At 39.1% G+C, this 21,541-nt stretch overlaps 1 protein-coding gene across 2 annotated transcripts in view; it reads left to right on the top strand.

Moving 5' to 3' along the window:
* EMB (embigin) overlaps window positions 1-21,541 on the top strand; it is a 46,137-nt gene that overhangs the window by 12,985 nt on the left and 11,611 nt on the right. Inside the window, exons 3-6 of one of the 2 annotated variants that reach the window (XM_059173943.1) lie at window positions 536-625; window positions 2,310-2,399; window positions 15,753-15,936; window positions 16,169-16,257. In XM_059173943.1, the coding sequence (XP_059029926.1) occupies window positions 536-625; window positions 2,310-2,399; window positions 15,753-15,936; window positions 16,169-16,257 (453 nt within the window). The remainder of the gene's footprint in view (window positions 1-535; window positions 626-2,309; window positions 2,400-15,752; window positions 15,937-16,168; window positions 16,258-21,541) is intronic. The other variant, XM_059173945.1, reaches the window with a different exon arrangement.

Here is a 21,541-nt window from a genome sequence, read left to right as displayed (position 1 = left end):
AAAAAAAAAAAGTAATTAAAGGGCACCTGGGTTGCTCATCTGCCTTTAGCTCAGGTCGTGATCCTGGGGTCCTGAGATCAAGCCCCACGTAGGGCTCCTTACTTAGCAGGGAGTCTGCACCCCCCTCTTCCTCTGCTCCTCCCTTTTGCTAATGCTCTCTCTGTCCAAGAAATAAAACCTTTTTTAAAAAAGCACTTAGAGGGGCACATGGGTTAAAGCCTCTGCCTTTGGCTCAGGGTCCTGGGATAGAGCCCCACATTAGCCTCTTGGCACAGCAGGGAGCCTGCTTTTCCCCCCACACAACCACCCCCCCCCCCGCCGCCTGCCTCTCTGCTTACTTGTGATCTCTGTCTGTCAAATAAATAAATAAAATCTTTAAAAAAGAAAAAAAAAGCACTTACAACACTTTTATGTTATTTTTAAAATTAATTTTATTTTTCATTAATCATGTACAATCTAGCATTTTAGCTGTTACAAACTAGCTTATAGTCATTTCATCTTGATAATAATATTTGATCGCATTTTCTTCTTACAGCTTCACCTCTTACAAGTCTATCCATCCCGGAAGTAATGATGACAAAATACTCTAACCTTTCCTTGGAAAGTCATAACTTCTCGCTGACTGGTAAATGTGTTGCCTTTCAAATAATACAGTGCCCTCCAGAGTTTTTATTTTTAAGTAAGCCATTGCATTTTGCCTCATCAATTATTAATCCTTGCTTACGGTCTGGTGGGAGACACACACCAGTACCTCATACAATGAGAACACAGTATGTGGGAGTCTACCACAATGAGGGCAGGGTACTCTGTGTGCTGGGAGGGGGCGGCTGGTCACAGTGGGAAGCCCGAGAAGGACTCTCTAGAAGAGGGACACCTGGGAAGAAGGGAGGGTTCATTTTGATTGGCAGATACTCTTAAGTTTTCATCTGTTCTTGCAGTGCCTCCATTCAGATCTCTCTGCATTGAAGAGGGAATTTGTGTGTCCCCCGGAAGAGCTGTAGGCAGGGAAATTAAAAATGCTGTCTAGTGAGTCAATGACAGTGCCAGGGAGAAGTAAGGAAGGCATTCTGCACTGAAACTCAGCTGGGCTTTCTTTTTCACAGTTTTAGATTCCAGTCGTTCAAAAGGAATCACAGATTTTTTTTTTTTAAGAAGTAAGAGTAATTGTCTATTTTAGGAACAATGTTACAGGTGTAATTAGAATTTAAAAATTGTAAATGCATTTACAGAGTCAGTAACATGTTTTCTCCAGTTATCTGTTCAGTCTTTAACTGTCCTTTAGTCTTAAGAACTGTTTCTCTCTTCTCATATGAATGAAAGCTATGCTTTCCTCATCTCCTATCTGATACCAAAAGAATGTTTGCATTGCTTTTTTGGGGTAGAAAACTTTTTTTTAAATTTTTTTATTTTTTATGAACATATATTTTTATCCCCAGGGGTACAGGTCTGTGAATTGCCAGGTTTACATACTTCACAGCACTCACCAAAGCACATACCCTCCCCAATGTCCATAACCCCACCCCCTTCTCCCAACCCCCCTCCCCCCAGCAACCCTCAGTTTGTTTTGTGAGATTAAGAGTCACTTATGGTTTGTCTCCCTCCCAATCCCATCTTGTTTCATTGATTCTTCTCCTACCCACTTAAGCCCCCATGTTGCATCACCACTTCCTCATATCAGGGAGATCATATGATAGTTGTCTTTTTTTATTACTTTGTACAACTCCTCTTTGTTCTCAGTCTCTATTCCAATATTTGGAGTTTATTCTAGATTGTAAAAAGTACTTACAGGGCACCTGGGTGGCTCATCTGCCTTCAGCTCAGGTCGTGATCCTGGGGTCCTGGGATCAAGCCCCATGTAGGGCTCCCTAATTAGCAGAGTCTGCATCCCCCTCTCCCTCTGACTTCCCTTTGGTCATGCTCTCTCTGTTAAATAAATAAAACATTTTTTAAAAAAGCACTTACAGGGGTGCCTGGGTGGCTCAGTGGGTTAAAGCCTCTGCCTCTGGCTCAGGTCGTGATCTCAGGGTCCTGGGATCGAGTCCCGCATCAGGCTGTCTGCTCCACAGGGAGCCTGCTTCCCTCTTTCTCTCTCTGCCTGCCTGTCTACTGTGATCTCTCTCTGTCAAATAAATAAATAAAATTTTTAAAAACAACAACAACAACAAAAGCACTGACAATCCTATGTTATTTTTAAAATTAATTTTATTTTTCATTAATCATGTACAATATAACATTTTAGCTGTTACAAACTAGCTTATAGTCATTTCATCTTGATAATAATATGTGATCGCATTTTCTTCTTCTTACAGCTTCACCTCTTACAAGTCTACCCATCCCGGAAGTAATGATGACAGAATACTCCAACCTTTTCTTGGAAAGTCATAACATCTCACTGACTGGTAAATGTGTTGCCTTTCAAATAATTTTTGAAACCCTGTTTTCATGTTCTAGTTACTGGTTTCCTCTGTCAGATGAAGTTTTGCTTTAAGAGAGATCCATATGAGAACACAAGTTTGCAAATCCTTTGAGTATCCAGGTAATGTTGGCAGCAGCATACCCCTTCCCTACCCAGTAAGGACCCTGCAGAAAAAGGGTTAGTGTCCAAGAAGAGAGGAAAAAGTGGACATTTTAGTTGATGTGGGGTTGGTTATTTACCTAACCTGTTTGGAAGGTTAAACTCCTGACTACTCTTTTATTGTAATACTATCATTAAAACCAGTATTCTTGCTGCTATGAAAAGACCAGTAGTCCATAGTTGTCAAGAGACCAGTGGTCCGTAGTTGTCTGTTACCAATTAGTTACCTTCTGCCTTAGCTTGATCAAACCTTAGACAAGCTTCCTCCCTGGCCACTGAACTTTAGTTTGCCCCAAGTCTGAGCAGCACTAATGCTTGACTACAGTGTGATCATGCTTCCTGCATCCCCCACTAGATTGTCCCATTTCCTCTCAAAAGTTCCTGCTAGTCTGCTTACCCCTCCCTAGAAAAGAAAGTCATTTTCTGTTTGACTTTGAGATGCTTGCAGATGGATCCAAAGTTTGGTGCATCTTCCTTATTGCAATAGACTTTTTGAATAAAATCTCTGTTTACATAGATCTGGATTTGTTTTTATTTGACAAAAGAAAAGATTTGACATTCGTTTTGAAAGACTGGATTTCCAACCTGTGGCCTATATGGTTGCATTTTCCTGTAGGTTATTGTTCTGGTTGCCTTTGCATCAAAAAATTTGGTCTTAGGAACAGCCTTTCTGAAATATAGAAGTTAAATCTGAAGATATGTTATGCTTACTAGGAACCATAGGCTTTCTTCCTACTGCTATCTCTAGGATTTTTAACCTCCCTGATGAATGGAATGTTTTCATGTGGTCATACTTAGGTTTACTTGAATTGCACATTTTTTTAAATTTTATTTTTTCAGTGTTCCAAGATTCATTGTTTATGCACCATACCCAGTGCTCCATGTAATATGTGCCCTCCTTAATACCCACCACCCGGCTCACCCAACCCCCCACCCCCCTGCATATGTTTCTGTGTTATCCTTACTCTTTTCTCTTTCCCTCAGGCCCTTTTAGAAACTAGAGATGAAATGTTTCTCGTAGAGAGATTCAAATATAATACATTAGTTGCACATTTTGGACCAGCATGACATTGGCCCAGCTCTTAGCAGCTTACTTACCAAAGATGCTAGAGGGGCACCTGGGTGGCTCAGTTGGTTAGGCAGCTGCTTTTGGCTCAGGTCATGATCCCAGGGTCCTGGGATAGAGCCCCGCATCGGGTTCTCTGCTCAGCAGGGAGTCTGCTTTACCCTCTCCCACTGCCTGCCTTTCCCTTTGCTTGTGCTCTCTTAATCTCTGTCAAATAAATTAATAAAATCTTAAATAAAACAACTGAGGGTTGCCGGGGGGAGGGGGTTTGGGAGAAGGGGGTGGGATTATGGACATTGGGGAGGGTATGTGATTTGGTGAGTGCTGTGAAGTGTGTAAACCTGGTGATTCACAGACCTGTACCCCTGGGGATAAAAATATATGTTTATAAAAAATAAAAAATTAAAAAAAAAAAAAAAAAAAACAACAAAGATGCTAGAGACTGGGGGAACACAAGGTCCTGTGCCAGGGAGAATGGGAAATATGACCTTTGATTCATGGAATCCTGGTTGTTTACTTATTTTGTGTTTTTAAAATGTTGTTAGTTATTTACTTAACAGACACACGGGACTGACTTCATACAATGTTTATATTTCTAAATGTGACTTAATTTAGCCCTCATAATATCCCTGTGCAGTAGGTACTACTACTGTTTGCAATTTGCAAATGAAGAAAAGGCGGCACAAAAAACTTAATTGAACTGACCAAGGCCCAGGTGATAAGTCAGAGCTTGGTTCTGAATCCAGGCAGTGTGGCGCCACGATATTCATTATATATGCTGTCTTTCTTAATGCCCAATTAGTCATTTCCTTCAACAGCATTATTAAAACAATTATTTCTATTTTAAGGGAACTTACATTATTTTTGAAATCGTGTAAAAACTTTCGGAAACAATGAAAAACAAAAGTGTTTTAATTGCCTTATTTTTAAATATGTGCAAATCGTATTTGCAGAGATAATGAATATATTGGTGATAGTATAATTGACGAGTAAGAATAAAAGGTTTCTTTTTTTTTTTGCTTTTCCTTTCTGATATCTCTGGGTTTTAAAGCTTCTCTTTTGATAATGGACTTTTTTTTTTTTTTTTTTTTTAACATCACTGAACTAAGTTTCCCATTGTCAGCATTTGAAATTCATTGTTTGCATTACAGCAATTAGAACATTTCTTTATTGTTACTTTTATTTTTCTTTCTTTGCCTCTGCATATTACAGTGATTGGTATCTCAATCAGTGTGTTATAGTTTAACCAAAGAGGTTAAAATCAAAACACCACTGACTTGACCACTTGACTATCCTGGTAATGTTGGGGTAGGTTCTCCCAATAACAAATTTCATTTACCATGCTGAAATGTGAGCAGCTGGCCTGATGAGGTCTTGGTGAGACAAGGAGTTAGACAAAGCAGTCACTCAGGGAAGAGATACTCAGATTAGGGTATCGAGTGAAATTTGGGAGGACTAGTTAAAGTCAGGAAAGGTAGCCATGTTCCCTACAGCCTGCCAGGCAAGAGGTCAGTGTTAAGACCTTTCAGACTCCAAGGCCGGGTACCTGTTCCATGACATTGAGAAGAGGGTGTTCGGGAAGAGAGAACAAGAAGTGGGTTTTTTTGTTTTTTGTTTTCTTTGTTTTTTAGCTGAAAAAGAAAAAGAATAGTGAGTCCCTTACATTTCGCTGCTCAGACACTTTGTGGCAGAGAAGACCCTAGAATGACTTCAAGGAGGTTCAAATGTGTATGATGTTTCTCAGTCATCACACCTGATGAAAAGACGGCTGAGGTACATGCCTGTGAACCGAAGTCCTGTTAGTCTTCCTTGTGTTTGTCGACAGGGCATTTGAGTTCTAAGAGTAACAGATCTAAGAATGAGGGCTTGGATCTAGGCAAGGAGAGGAGCAGGCACTGAAAATCCCCAGAAAGCCGATCTTTGCAGAAAATTGGAACTGAAGACCCACAGAAGGCTATAAACGTGGTGAAAAATATTTGACCTGGGAGGTGGGGAGGGGTGTGGAACCAGAGTGGATCTGCACAAGGCCACGCACGCACGATAAGTGGGCTTCCTGGTTTTAGCTTTGTTCTGAATCAAAAACAAAGACTTCCCTGAGTACTCAAAATCAAAGGCCTGCCCTCAGTGCCATTGAGATTGGAAATTTACGTTCCCTGCGTGACACACGAGCCTTGCAAGCTGAGAAATAACACAAACATGACCCTGGTTCTGCCAGAAAGCAAATGGAAGAAAACATTTATGGCAGGACACTTTGCCTGCTCTGGCTATGGATCTGGGCTGAGGACTTGCTCACAGATAAAAATGCAATGAAGTGGACCCCAAGACTGAGAGTCAACTAAAGAACAGTAGGATTAGATTGTCCAGAATTTAAGATGACAGAAATAGTAGGTAGAGTTATAAAAGAAGAAATATTGTAAAACAGGGGAAAACAATATTATGTTATCAAAAAAAAAAAAAAAAAAGATAAAGCATGTTTGAAAAATAGCCAAATAGAATTTCAAGGGATAAAATCTCAGCTTGTCAGAGGATGTCAAAGCCCTTTTGACACCCTCTGCTTCTGTCTTAGCTGAGCTCTTTCCAGGGGTAACCTCTGTTCCATGTATGTACGTATGTGTGTATTCAAAGAAACTGTAGAGTCCTATGGGACATGGTGTTGCACTCTTTAATATTAGTGATTTAAATCCATATGTACTGTCCTGAATTTTTGTTGTCGATCAGTGTTAGTTCTTGAGATCTAGCCATTTTGCATGGACATACTTATTTCTTTTACTTGTATGCACAGTATATAAACATACCAGTTTTCTTAAACATTTTCCTCTAAATGGACCCTAGTTTGCTTAAATTGTTTTCAGTTGTAAACCATTCAATAATGAACACTTCTTTCTACATCTCTCTCTCTGGGCATGACTGTGTGTGCTCCTTTGGGATAAATGCTACAGAGTAGAATTGCTGAATTAGGAATTGTGTGCATTTTAATTTTAATACATACTTGCAAATTGCCCTCCAAAGTAGCAGTTTACCTTTTCCCTCGCTCCCATATTTGACTGTAATCCTCCTTTTTCCGGAAATTCTTTCATCTTTGCCAGCAGGAGTGCTAAAAGCTGTTTTAATTTGCGTTTTGGAGTTGGACATACTTATGTATATGTGGTGTGTTTATGTTAATACCCTGTATCCATTTTCCTGTTGGGTTTATATACTTTTTAATTGGTGCGAGACAGCTATACACTTTAAATTCTAATTTGCACTTTTTATTGAAATTGCAAATATTGTCTCCCAGTTGTCTTTAAACATTTACAAGGTGTTTTTTATTGTGAAGAAGTTTCATTGTTTTTGTTTTCTTCTGTCATTTTTACGGAAGTATTTTCATAGGAGTTTTTTACCCTTCAGCTTTTAATCCTTTTGAAATATAGATTTATGTACTGTGTGTGATAGGGCCCTAACTTTATTAAATTATTATTTTTATATAGATAGCCAAAGGTCTCAACATCCTGTACTGAATAGTTCTTTTTCCTAGGCTTTGAAATATCATTCTAACCATATTCCAAATTCCTTTGTGCTATTCTGTTCCTTTATTGTTTCAATATTTTTCAAACATTTTAGAGAGTTGGGCAAAGTAAGAAGTAAATTTACCTTGTAACCTGATTTACCACCCATGCACACACATGGGCAAATACACACATGATACAAAGTATGCATTAAGCAATACTGCACACCTCACAGGTGTGTTGCACTGATAAGTTTCTCTTCTCTTTCAATCCATTAAAAAACAAATTTGGTGATTAACTTGACTTCCTGACCATTAAGTTTCCAACTTGCAATCCAGAAAATTCTACCTATTTATTCCATTAATTTCTTGGTATTTTCCAGCATCATTAACACATTAATCTTTTTTTGAAACATTATGATACATCTTTATATCTTTGTTCTTTTTTTTTTTTAACATAGGTTTTCCAATGTCCGACATTTTCACTCTTTCATGTAGATTTTTTTTGGAATCAGGTTCCACAGCAAATACTTATTGGATTTTGGCTGATTTTTCACTAAATTTATGGAATAATTTGGAGAATTAATGATTTTATTATATTGTATTACTACCTATAATTTAGATCTCATTTGACTTAAGATTTCTGTTACAGTTTTTTTTTCTTTTTAAAAAGTATTGAAAATAATAATTATACATACTTAAGGTGTACAACATGATGGTTTTATATATAAATATATATAGTGAAATGGTGCTACAGTTAACCTGTCATCTTACAAAGTAATTTTTTTCTATGATGAGTTTACCTGAAATCTATTATCTTAGCATATTTCCAGTGTTCAATACAACATTTTTTTTTAAGACTTTATTTATTTATGAGACAGAGAGAGAGAGACAGAGCGGGAGAACATGAGAGGGGAGGTGAGAGTGAGAAGCAGACTCCCCATGGAGCTGGGAGTCTGAGTGGGACTCAGTCCCAGGACTCAGGGATCATGATGTAACCATCCCTTTACTCTCTGTTTCAATAAGTTCAACTTTCTTCTTCTTTTTTTAGAGTCTACCTATAAATGAAAAAAAAAAATATTTGTCTTTCCCTGTCTGGCTTATTTCACTTAGCATAATGTCTTCCAGATTCATCCTTGTTATTATAAAAGGCAGACTTTCCTTCTTTCTCATGTCTGAGTAAGTCCATCTTCTTTACCCATCCTTCCTTCTGCAGGCACTTGGGTTGTTTCCACATCTTGGCTCATGAACAGTGCTGCAGTGTTCATGGCAGTACAAATATCTCTTTGGGATCCCGATTTTATTTCCTTTAGGTATATACCCAGAAATAGGATTGCAGGGTCATATGGCAGTTCTACTTTTTAGTTTTTTGAGGAAGCCCCAGACTGTTTTCCATTATGGCTGTACCAATTTATGATCCCACCAACACTTGTATAGGAGTTCTCTTTTCTCATATATCATTTGTTGATCATTTGTATCTCTTCTTTAGAAAAATGTTTATTCAGGTCCTTTGCCCATTTTTAAATTGAGTTATTTGTTTTCTGGCTTTTGAGTTAGTAGTGTTGCTTATATATTTGGGATATTAGTCCCTTATCAGATTAGGTTGGCAAATATTTTCCTCCATTCTGTAAGTTGTCTCTTTACTATGTCTTTGCTCTGTTGATTGCCTATTGTACAGAAATTTTAGTTTGATTAATTCTACACGTTTATTTTTGCTTTTGTTGCTTATGCTTTTGGGCTCATATCCATGAAATCATTGCCCAGACCAATGTCAAGAAGCTTTTCCCCTATGTTTTCTGTTTCCCTAGTTTTATGATTAGGATGGAAACCGAATTCTAGAGTATGTCAAAGACTTAAAGGAGGAAAGACAGCAAGAAACCTTGACATCGTCTGGTTAAGATATTGTTGCTAATACTGTACTTTTGATATTAGTGCTCAGGGTAAAGACACATAGTAGATATTTAGTACAATCATGAATGGTTGGGTGAGTGAAAGTCACGTAGCAGGTGTTCAGAAAATAAGTGTTGAATGAAAGGGTAAATGAAGAAATGATGCTTTATCATTGCTAGACATTTGCCATTGCTGTTGTGATTAATTTCTCGATTCTGCCTAGATCCTTAAGTCATTCCCTCTAACTTTAAAGTCCTAGGTGGGGAATAGAATTAGTCAAATGGCATTGCCCTTAGCATCAGAGAGTTAGAAGGAATATTTTTGGCTTACACAGTAACTGAGGGGGCTTTGCTTCTTATTAAAACTTACACAGAAGGGAAGGTTGTTCAGATTCTGGTTATCCAAAAATATAATAGTCTACTACCACAGTGCTGGATTAACTCTCTCTAACTGATGTGAAAAGTGGTTGTAAAACTGTCCTATCCCTTATGTTGTAGAAAAATGTATTTGACTGATGGATTATTACTCAGGGCAATTCCTCAAATTAAATACCACATTGTTGAAAACAAGAAGTAATGTGTCTTCTAAAATTCAATGGAGCCATGTCCCTTTGGAATTTCTCTTTGAAATATTTTTAAATCAGTTTAGAAAGTAGAGAAATAACCATTATACCTGGTACTAATGGAAATGGAGGAAAAAGGTGACCAGCAGGAACTTTGATAATGAAATTCAGCCAGCATCTTTTCTTGGCCAATTTGAGAATATTTTCCGTAATATTGTAGAGACTTTGAATTATGTTTGGTAAACCTGGCTTCACTTGTGTAGAAGCCATTCACATTTTCTAGTATTCCTCTTTCTTTTGATGCTGCTTGCATAAAATTCCCAAAAGCTTGAGTATAAGCTGTGCTTATATAACGCCAGACACATAGTTCTTTGGTCTTGAGGGATTCCCAAGGGAGGACTTGGGGAGTGTGTGTGTGTGTGTATCTGTTTGTTTGTATACAGACACACATAGACATACAGACCCGTATGCTCTTTGATCCTCAAGTTAGGCTTTCCCTTTGAGGTGTCCTGTGCATATTGGCAATTTTCCTTCCTAAGCTATGAATTCGGGAGCGCAGGTATTTTAGACTATCACATCAGTACTGCACTGATGAGGGAGCATGTACATAACTTGATAGATTCAGAGAAAAAAAAATGATCATGAATGAAATTTAATTCAGGAGGAGTTGAAAATTATAAGAATCAAGGAGCAATTTTCTTTTGTTATTGTACATGTTTTGAATATGAAGTTTAAGAGACTGTATTTTATTCTTATTCAGAGGAGTTATTTTATAAACTTACCATATGGTCAGGAGCATCATATAAATGGAGCCAACAACGTGTTAAAAATAGGATCGTTTCACTTTTATATAGGGGTGTTGGCCTCATGTTAGAGTGGCCATCCACATTATTTCTGTAAGGGTTCTTCGTGTTCCATCTATATTTTAGGATGTAACATGGGACCTCATTGACTTCTATGGTAAAATAAGGGAGAGCTCCGTATTTCCTCTCTGTCTTAGCCGGAATTGTCCCATTTTACCAGTTTTTTATGTTGTGGTGCATTTCACTCTTACAAATAAAAGTTTCTGCTTCTCAAGCATGTTTGGAAACACTGTCCTATGCAAGAAATTTTAACTTGCTTTTTTTCACTTTTCTCTTTTTTTTAATAAAGGAACAAAATAGACTTTTATATCAAGTGATAAGATTCTTAAATGGGCCCATTAAGGTCTAACTGTTATCATTTCTTTGAAGATTTGTGAAGACACAAACTGCTTAAGTGTCCATATACTTTAAAATTTTTAATTATGAAAATAAGAGACAAATATAAATTACTGTATGACTTTAAGGGTAGTCTTTTAAAATATAGCTCAGAAACCAGACAAATAGGTGTAGTCTTAGAAATGCCGATATCGTGGATGTTTTTGCAATACTCTAAAATAGCAGAAATGCATTGCAGTTGTGGTTTGGGGGAAGCTGAAACATTGTCCATTGAGTTCAATGGAAATATTAGTTTGTTGGCTGATTGCAAAATATTTTAAAGTTAGAGGTGAAACTTTTTACATATTTTTTATTTTCTGATAGGAAAGCAAGCTACAGAAGCATCTGAGAAGTGTTGCAAGAAACAGGGAGGTAACAATTAGGACTTGGAGCCTGGCAAGAGTTACGGAGAGGCTACCGTGTGGTTTTAATAGAATTATTTAGTTGAAAGTGTGAATTTTTTTTTTGTTTGTTTGTTTTGTTTTGTTTTTTTTGGTGGGTAGTAAAGCAGGATTTATTGAGCCATAGCAAAGTGATGGTACAAAGCTCCCAAGAAGGGAGGGGACCCAAGGGGGTTGCCCTAAAGTGTGAATTTTTTTAAAGATTTTCTTTCTTTATGTGACAGAGAGAGACAGATCACAAGTAGGCAGAGAGGCAGGCAAAGAGAGAGGGGAAGCAGGCTTCCTATTGAGCAGAGAGCCTGATGGGGAGCTCAATCCCAGGACCCTGAGATCGTGACCTGAGCCGAAGGCAAAGGCTTAACCTCCTGAGCCACCCAGACACCCCAAAAGTATAAATGTTTGAAATATGTTGATCTTACCATTTGTCTATTATCACTTTGCTGTATTGCTGCATTATAAGTTATTTCATCTTCCATTATTATTTTCTTTCATTTAAAATCTCAATTCAGTAGTGTCTAGGTAGCTTGGTGGGTTAGGTATATGACTCTTGATTTCAGCTCAGGTCATGATCCCGGGGTCATGAGATCGAGCCCCACCTCAGGCTCCACGCTCAGTCCAGAGTCTACTTGTTGCTTTCTCTTTGCTCCTCCCCCTGCTTATGGGTGTGCAGGTTCTTGCATGCGCTCTTTCTCTCAAATAAATAAATAAATAATAAACTCTTTAAAAAAGGTAAAACCTCAGTTCCGTAGTTTGAAAGTGATGAGGAAGTTAATTCTATTGTCATGAGGAATTTCATCTATTTGAGAGTCGGTACACGTAGTTGGTTATGAGACTCTGGACTCAGTCCCATCCAAATTTGTATTCACGTCTGTCATTATCAGGATGCATGATCTAGGGAAAGATAGTTAACCTTATCTAGTTAACCCTGAGTTAAGCCTCAGTTCCTCCTCTGTGGAGTTGGAGTGATAGTAATGATACTCATCTCATAGAAAGGCTGTAAAGATTAAATGATACGAGCAATACAGAACTTCAGGCAATACGTAATAGCTTTTGTTACATTCCCCAGTATTGAGGAGGAAGAAAATGGAGAAACAGCTAAGTGGGAAATTAGTTGGCAGTTACTGTATCACTAAAATTTTCCTTATAACTCATTTAATCCTTTCTGTGGTCTCACGAAATAGGGCTTGTGCCATTTTACAAATGAGGAAACTGAGATGTCCACCATAAAGATGCTCACTGTTGCCCTGTGAGTCACCTCAGGCAAGGAACCTGACATGGGGCCCCCTCCCTTATGACATGGAGGTCATCATACATATTTTAACTTCCTGATATTTTAGGAGGCTCCAGGGAGCTATACCACTGAAAAGAGCGTGGTGTCCTGGAGTCCCCTTCTGGAACAGAAATACCTCTGTACTGACTCGTGCTAGGAGTGATAAGGCTGCCGTGTCTTCTTGCCAGTCCTCCAGCAAGAAAGATGGTCTGTATTCAACCCCATAAGGTGCCCAAGAAATAATGCAAGAGTCAAAATAGCCTTCTCTGGGTGCTCTGGCCTCTAGAACCTCTGGGATCGCTGTGGCCTACTGCAAGGCCTGGGTCTCCGCAATTCTGAGCAGGGTGGCTTTGCCGGCATAAACCCAGGCTGGGCAGAGGCCAGTAGTAATGAGCGACACTCAGCTTAGACTTGGGGAAAAGACTCAAGAAATCTCCAGAAGCTTTGTCCTTGAAGCATCAACTTAGCAGAGTTTTGCAGGATGTGAAAGAATTTTCTGTAGACTTTGGTAGATGGTCTGTGTCCCACAAGGAAGGAAAAGACGTAGTCGGGTTAAACATTTTTAACTTATGGTAAAGCACTTTCTGGAACTTGGTAAGATACCAGAATATGCTATATTGGGGTGAAGACAGAGAGTGTATGGAGAACTCCTTCATGAAATTGATGAATGAAGTAAATTTCTTTGACAGAGAGGGGACTAGGTTTTCAGGGGACCTCAGAGCTTAAGCTGAAGGAGGAAAATTTACAGAAAACAGAAGCTTAGGACCAAATAGGACAAATCTTTTTTTTTTTTTTTTTTTTTTTTTTAAAGGTTTTACTTATTTATTTGAGAGAGAGAATGAGGGAAAGGGATCTTGAGAGGGGAGAGGTCAGCTTGAGAAGCAGACTCCCTGCTAAGCAGGGAGCCCGATGCGGGACTTGATTCTGGGACTCCAAGATCATGACCTGAGCCGAAGGCAGTTGCTCAACCAACTGAGGCACCCAGGCACCCCGAATATGATGGATCTTGAGATATTTTCTCCTGTTACTAGCATCTCCTATAAATTCTGGTATGCAGTAGATGCTCAGCAAATGCACCAAAAGATGCAGTTTGACCCACTCAGTTTTTTCTCTGTATAACTGAATCTTGTTAAGATCTGTCTATACCTAGGGCTTTTGTTTTGTTTTGTTTTTTGTTTTACCTTTATTTTTGCCATAAAATTCAGCTCAGCACTTCTGCAATTCCCGAGCTGTTATTTCAGGCATATGCTCACAAAGCACTTCACACTAGCTGAACTTCACTGTTTGCAAACTTTGCACCTGGTCATTGCTTAAGGAAGCATTTTTATAAAGTTTTCAGTGTAATTAAAAGTGACGTTATGCTATTTGGGTTCTGTTTGTTTTTTGTTTTGTTTTTTTTCTCTCTCTACATTTTGGCCCTGCATTCTGCTTTTACTGACACCACGTTACTGGGCAGGAAATTGAGAAATGTGTTTATATACCGCAGGGCCCTCTCCCAAACACAACGCCCCATTTCCCTTTAAGAGTAACCACCACCGTTCTGGTTTTCATAGAGTCATGTTCTTGCTTTTTAAAAAATTGTTTCATCACACAAGAGTACCTCCCTAATATTATAGTTTAAAATTTTTTTTTTAAAGATTTTATTTATTTATTTGACAGAGAGAGCACAAGTAGTCAGAGAGGCAGGCAGAGAGAGAGGGGGAAGCAGGCTCCCTGCTGAGCAGAGAGTCCGATTCGGGGCTCCATCTCAGGACTCTGAGATCATGACCCGAGCCAAAGGCAGAGGATTTAACCCACTGAGCCACCCAGGTGCCCCTATTATAGTTTAGTTTTACTTTGTTGTTGTTTTTTTTTAAAGGCGTGTTTCTAAGGTATGTTTTCATTTTTGGGTTTCTTTCTTTCCCTTTTCTAATTTATCTGTTGAAAACACCAGATTGTTTGTCTTGTCGAGTTTTCTCACACTCTATATTTGGTCGATCCCTTTCATGGGGTGCTGTTCAACATGTTTTTCCATCCTCCATATTTCCTGGAAACTGGTAGTTGAATCTAGAGACTTAGGACCCTGTCCCCTTTACTCCTCGCCCCCCACCTTGGACAAAAGGACTGCCTAGGTAGTGGGGTGTCCTCCTTGGGAGACACACAGTTCCGTGACTGAGAGGGCTGCTGCAGCTGATGGAAAATGACGAGATTCATGATTCACCAGGAGTTACAGCATCATTCTGTCAGATTTCTAGAGTTTCTTCACTTACTGGCTAGAACTGTATAAAAAGAAAGGTTTCCTCTTCTATTATCTGGTTGCCTTTAGTGGCACATTTAGTATAGGAAGAGCAGTGTACCTTTTTGTTATTTTCCCTTTACTTACTATTGCTCAAAAAAAAAGTTGGCTCTAATGTATCCACCATAAGTGGGATATAGATATCTACATATATTTATATATAGCTAGTGACCTCATGGTTTTTTTTTTTTTTTTTTAAGATTTTATTTATTTATTTGACAGAGATCACAAGTAGGCAGAGAGAGAGAGAGAGAGAGGAAGAGGAAGCAGGCTCCCTGCTGAGCAGAGAGCCCAATATGGGGCTCAATCCCAGGACCCTGAGATCATGACCCGACTTGAAGGCAGAGGCTTAACCCACTGAGCCACCCAGGTGCCTCTGACCTCGTGGCTTTGTACCGGAATTGCAAATTCAGTGAAAATGCAGAAGTACAGGTTGAGTATTTTAATTCTGCCATTCATCTGTATGTTTGTCCAGTCCCCACAAGAGTTTAAGGAATAAGAAGACTAGAATGACAGAATTAGTATAACACACAAACCCATATTTTACACAGAATGTTCTTGTAATAACTACGAATAGCACGATTCCTTAAAGGAGCCAAAACAGTTACTCCATTCTTTCTCTCCCTTAGGTTTTGTTTGTTTTTACAGTTGGGGTGTTTCTCTGGTTCGAGGGTAGGGACCTCCTTGATACCGTGCTCTTCCCCCATATCCTCATCAGCTGGAAATTTTAAGGAGATTAAGATTATAGCCTTAGGCTTTTGCTATTCTGGTAATGTAACAAACACTTTCTTCCTCTGTGACTATGAAAGAGAATAATAAAGGGAACCAAATCTGTGTCGACAGAAGAATAATTCTTCAAAGGAATATTACATTCAGAAACTGGTGATAGAGCATTATTATGGATGACTTAAAACTGCTTGGTCTATATTGGTTGTCCCCTAAATGTAACTTTAACAACATCTTTTGTCTGGTTTTCTTTTGTGGCTAACAGAACATTCCAGTGTGCCAGTGGAAAAAAATATCACTTTAGAACGACCTTCTGCTGTAGAACTCACATGTCAATTCACAACTTCTGGGGATGTGAATTCAGTAAATGTGACTTGGAAAAAAGGGGATGAACAACTTAAGAATTACCATGTCAGTGCCACAGGAGGCATCCTGTATACCCAGTACAAGTGAGTACGTAACATTTTAACCTGCCTGGCTCAAGGAAATTCATCAACTTCTAAACATTTTTGATGACTGGGCAGTTTTGCCTTTGCTGTCTCCTGAAGGTTATGCTAATGGTCTAATTTGCATATTTACGTCATTGTTTCTATTTTAGAATTTTGATTAAATGCTGAGTCTTTTTCATTTTTATCAAGAAGTGTTTTGAGAACTAAGCCTATATTAATGAATTCTCTTTAGGTTTCCCATCATTAATAGCGAGCAACTGGGAAGCTATTCTTGTTTCTTTGAAGAGGAAAAGGAACGAAGGGGCACATTTAATTTCAGAGGTTAGTACTAATAATTTATAGAGTAATAACTTCAGCATTATATTTTTAGAATTCTAAACCCCCCAATTTTTGAATTACCATTACAATACTAAACATAATGGGCTGAGGGAGAATCATATACTTTCCACTGAATCTTAAGTGGTGACCTTAAAAATGGAGTGTCCCAGTCTCTCTAAGTGGTAGCATTTGCATTCCCAATCCATTCCCTAGCTTAAAGTGAGACTTTAGTGTGAAAGATGGGGCTGCCAGGTTCCTTGTAACAATCTCTCGAATTTCTTTGCTTATTCATTTGTTTAGCCCACTAAACTCAGAGCTTTTATATACTGTCTCTTTAGGTGTCTGAGTGACTGTACCCCTAGACTGTGAGACTGTGCTTTGGTGTTCTATGCCATTGGGTCTGGGACTTGGGGGTTTTAGGGAGCCATAAAATTTAAAAATAATACGGAGATGCACAAAGGTTGCCTGTTTTTGGTCTCTTCCAATGAGGACAAAACCCAGAATGCGATCCATAGCTCCTCCCTGTGGAATGAGAAAAAGTAAAATCAGAATATTTTACTCTTCCTCTCATTAGACCAGAACTGTAAAGGTCTCAGTCTCATAATAAAGACTAGTCACTGAGTTGGGCACTTATCTTCATAAAAAACCCCTCTTCTGTGATAGATTAGTGAACCACAGTGTCGAGGCTGCTATCTGGGAAATGTGGTCTATTGCCACATTAACTATTCTGGGCTTTGCTTCACATTATGTGTATTTCCCAAGGCACGTGAGAAATTGTTCTCTACTTTTCTGGAAAATTGTGAGGTCTGGCTAGCCGCCCTGACAAAATACGGGTATTGTCTCCAAGGCCCTATCAAGAGCAGAATAGCCTGCTTCAACACGATCATGATTTAAGGTGGTTCGCTCCTATATGGCTCCCTGCCTTCCCTCCGTTCTCACAGACTCATTTCCTTCACTTGGCTCTGTCAGTGTTCCTCCTTGGCAAATATAATAAATCCTTGTGTTTATGCAATTTGGTCTCTGCGAAGGCAGAAACTATTCCCATCCTTTGATCATTTTGATCATGTGCATCCTCTCTTAACCTCCTTTCCTCGCGTAATTTAATTTCGTGGAGGACAGATGCACCATACGTTTCCTAACCTTCTTCTCTTCCTTCCCTCGTCTTTTTCTTTCCTTCCTTCCCTCCCACTCCTCCCCCCTCTTCCCTTCTTTCTTTCCTTCTTAATGAGCTAAAAAGATATTAAACACCTGCACAAATACATAATCCTCTATTAAGCATTTTATTGAGTGTCCTTTCAATAGGTAAAGAAGTTCTGTAGGTTTTGAGGGAATCTTCATCAAATCTTGAGGCTTAAAGTGATTCCAGAGATTCAGTTTTTAAAAATTGTCTTTTTCAGTTGGTTAAGCCTCTGCCTTTGGCTCAAGTCGTGATCCCAGGGTCCTGGGATGGAGCCCTGAGTCCAGCTCTCTGCCCAGCAGGGAGCCTGCTTCTCCCTCTCTCTCCCTCCCTCTGTGTCAAATAAATAAAATCTCTAAAAAAAAAAGGAAAATTGTTTTTTCCTGCCATCTAAATAGGACTGTTTTCTAGAAATAGGTACTAATTACATCTGTTCACAGTTTAAATATTGAATATACTATGTGTTTTTCCTATTTGCTCTCTTATAATAAATTACTTAAATTATTATTTGGCACTGATCGGTCCTGCCTCTAATGTGAAGATTAACAGAAACATTTTACTTTTCAATATGCCAATACATTTCATGCCATGTGGACTTGGAGAAAGCCTCTTGACTCCATATCTATTTTGAGATGACCAGGCGGATTCTGGCTGGCATCAGGAGCACCAGCACAAAGCTTGGGTTTGAAATCAAATGCTTGAGGATTGCAAATAGCCACTGAATATTTACTAGTTTGTTTTTTTTTCCTTTTTATAGTTTTTTTAAAAAGTACTTTAGTTCAGTTTATTAGTTTTTATTTGTTTGTTTGTTTGACAGAGATCACAAGTAGGCAGAGAGGCAGGCAAAGAGAGAGGAGGAAGCAGACTCCCTACTGAGCAAAGAACCCGATGTGGGGGCTCGATCCCAGGACCCTGAGATCACGACCTGAGCCGAAGACAGAGGCTTTAACCCACTCTGCCACCCAGGCACCCCTGTTTATTACTTTTTAATCCCCACTTAACATTTGTATAACTTTTAAGTATGCATTATGTCTCAAAGACATTTATAAAATTAATAAGTTGGACCTTTCTAGATCTTTCATAAAATCATAGTTTTCTGTAACTCATCTAAATTGAATATTGCTTGGAGAAATAATTTCATTTGATTACAACTTAAAGGCATCTGCAGAAGAGTTCCTATTATAGTTATTATTTAATTAGATCTGTAAGGCTTATAGGATGGCATCTATTTTTATAAATATCCTATTATATCTCCACATGGCTTGCTTATGGGTTTTCCTAAAAAGAAGGCTTAGTTTTCCTTAGCAATCCTACAACTGAGTGTGGTAGAAAGCCTTTTTTATCCTCTATTTTAAGTTCAGCCAAGAATAACCCATTTTGCTATTGACTATATGAGTCAACTAGTGCATGAGCCTGAGTCCTTGGAATAATTCATCAGCAGAGCCCCTGCGTGTGCCTTTTTGGGAGCTGGTTGATTTATTACTAGAGATTGTAAAAGGGCCTCAGCATCACTGATTAGTACAATGCAAAAAAACCTGCTGACTTTGTGGGTTTGTCTGTTGATGCTGGGTCCCAGAGAGAGAGCAAAAGTCACACTGGAAACTGGCAGGTACTAATATGTTGGTGATTACTTTTCATTCAAGAAAGATGAGTGGTGGGCCCCGTGTTTCTCAGTAGCTGGTCAACTCTTCTGACATGGTTGCTGAAAACTTCTATAACATTCATCAATGTTAAAATCTCCTAGTAGAAAGATGCAGAAGGATGAGATTTTGATGGCATCAAGTGCTGTGAAACCTTTCTTGGCCTGGCCGTCTGTCTCCGTATCCAAGGAGAAGGAGTATGGAATAGTACTATGTAGAATCGGTTGGAACTTCAGTTTTAAACCCCAGTGTTGATGTCTAGTTAGCTGTCTTTGACTATGTGGAAGAATCTTTTCCTAATTTGGTGATTTTAAATGTCCTTGAGCCAAAAATGACCCAGGCTGATTTTTTTCCTAGTTCATGATATAAATCTCTAAGTTTACAACTCCATAGGGCTTTTACTATCACCAGGCAGATCCTGGGCCCCATCCGGACACTAGTTTGAATTGTTGATTCATCTTCAAACTTGGATTCTACCAATCCCAAGACTCTCAGGGGTCCTGCCTTATCCAAAGTTTCAAAAAGTCAACAGCACACATTAAAATACTGTATCGTTGTCCTTCTTTGCATAAATATTTCCAAACATTAAGTAGCAGCCCAGAACCAACTGTGACCTCTGGAAAAGTTCCAACAAACTAGAGTTTCCTGACCTTGGTGCATTTTATAGTTTAGATCCACAGTGCTATTATCAGCCGTATAAAGTGCAACAGAGCAGTAGTTAATGTCCACCTTTTCACATGGAACTCAGGAAGTGTGGTTCTGCTTCAGCTGAGGTTTGGAAGGAACCTTGTGGCTTCAGAAAAGAATCCTTACTTTAGCCAAGCTTGAATCTCTGCTTAATCTGCATGTTTTCAGTGGAGGCCTCCCCTGAAGTAGGGTTGACCTTTCCGGGAGCTTCTGTGTTCTCATACTTCATTTACAATAAAGCCACACCAGGTGTTGCGCATATTGGAATGAAGTATGACTACAGTGTGGTCTTGAACTGATAGACTCACAGTGTTCTGTCAGGAGGCCCTCGAAATAACTTCCTTCTCACTCTGTCCGATCATTCCTTTTCCCAACAAAATCTCAAGTAAAGAAACACACACCAAAAAAAGGACACTAAGGCGAAGTCACATTTTATTATTAACCAGCCTTGGCCACAAATGTTGCTGAAATTCTTGGAAGGCTTTGCCATACAGAAGGCTTCTTTCTCCTCAGTGAGGTTGTACTAACCTTAAGCCAAAGCAGAGCCATGGGTTTCTTCACAGCCCAAGGTCAGTTAGGTCTTTACTCCACTGAACGCGAGGATAACACCCTCCTGAGCCGGGAAAAATATGCTGAACATGAGGCTGAGTTATTTATACCCCAGATTTCTATCCCTAGAAAACAGGGCCCAATCAGCGCCCGGGACCATGACTAATCCAGGATAATCCTCCTCTCTAAGACTGGAAAACCTTGAGGGCTGAATGAGAGGAGAGAATTTCTGGTGAGGTCACTGGGGACTTCATTCCACAGGCTGCTGCTCAGCCTCCCCTCACCCCACCTCCAGTGTCTAGTGAGGAAAGAGGATCTACCCTAAGAAAAAAACAGAATGGGGAGCCCCTGGGGGGCTTAGTCAGTTAAGTGTTTGCCTTCAGCTCAGATCATGATCTTGGGGTCCTTGAATTGAGTCCCGCATCTAGCTCCTTGCTCAGCGGGGAGCCTCTTTCTCCCTCTCCCTCTGCCTGCCACGCCCCTTGCTTGAGCTCTCTCTCTTTCTGTCAAATAAATATATAAAAATATATAATATTATAGTGATAAATAATATATAATATAATATAAAAATATATAATATTAATATAATAATGTAAATAAATGTAAAAAAAAAAAGAAAAGGAAATAGAATGAAATGTACTATGGTTCAGCATAATTTAGGCCTACAACGTTCTGATGCTGAAATTTATTGTCTTGTTCCTCAAGAACTTAAAATGTAGTTACGTTAATATCAAGACAGATGGTCATCCTATTCTCTTGGATCCTAGAGTTGCTTCCAGTTTTCCTATATTGGTTATTTGCCTGCAGTAGACTGCTGTCTGGGTTCCCGGATGAGCCCAGAGGCTGAAGAAACTGAACAAAAGTAGTTTGAGTTAATAGGGAGAACACGTACATGAGAGACACCATCTTTATTGTTATTTTAAAAATGCACGTGGATAGCAATTATTTTCTTATTTTAAAATTTCACTCATAGATTATGTCAAAGTACCAGTTGCTTTATTCTCCTTTTTCTTGTTAAAACCAGTATGTGGGGGTGCCTGGGTGGCTCAGTGGATTAAGCCGCTGCCTTCAGCTCAGGTCATGATCTTAGGGTCCTGGGATCGAGCCCCGCATCTGCTTCAGCATCCCTGCTGAGCAGAGAGCCTGCTTCCCCCTTTCCCTCTGCCTGACTTTCTGCCTACTTGTGATCTTTCTCTCTGTCAAAAAAAAAAAAAAAAAAAAAACCAAAACCAAA

Source organism: Mustela lutreola, chromosome 5, assembly GCF_030435805.1.
Source record: "Mustela lutreola isolate mMusLut2 chromosome 5, mMusLut2.pri, whole genome shotgun sequence".
Classification (NCBI taxonomy): domain Eukaryota; kingdom Metazoa; phylum Chordata; class Mammalia; order Carnivora; family Mustelidae; genus Mustela; species Mustela lutreola.
This window is presented reverse-complemented; position numbering and strand designations above follow the sequence as displayed.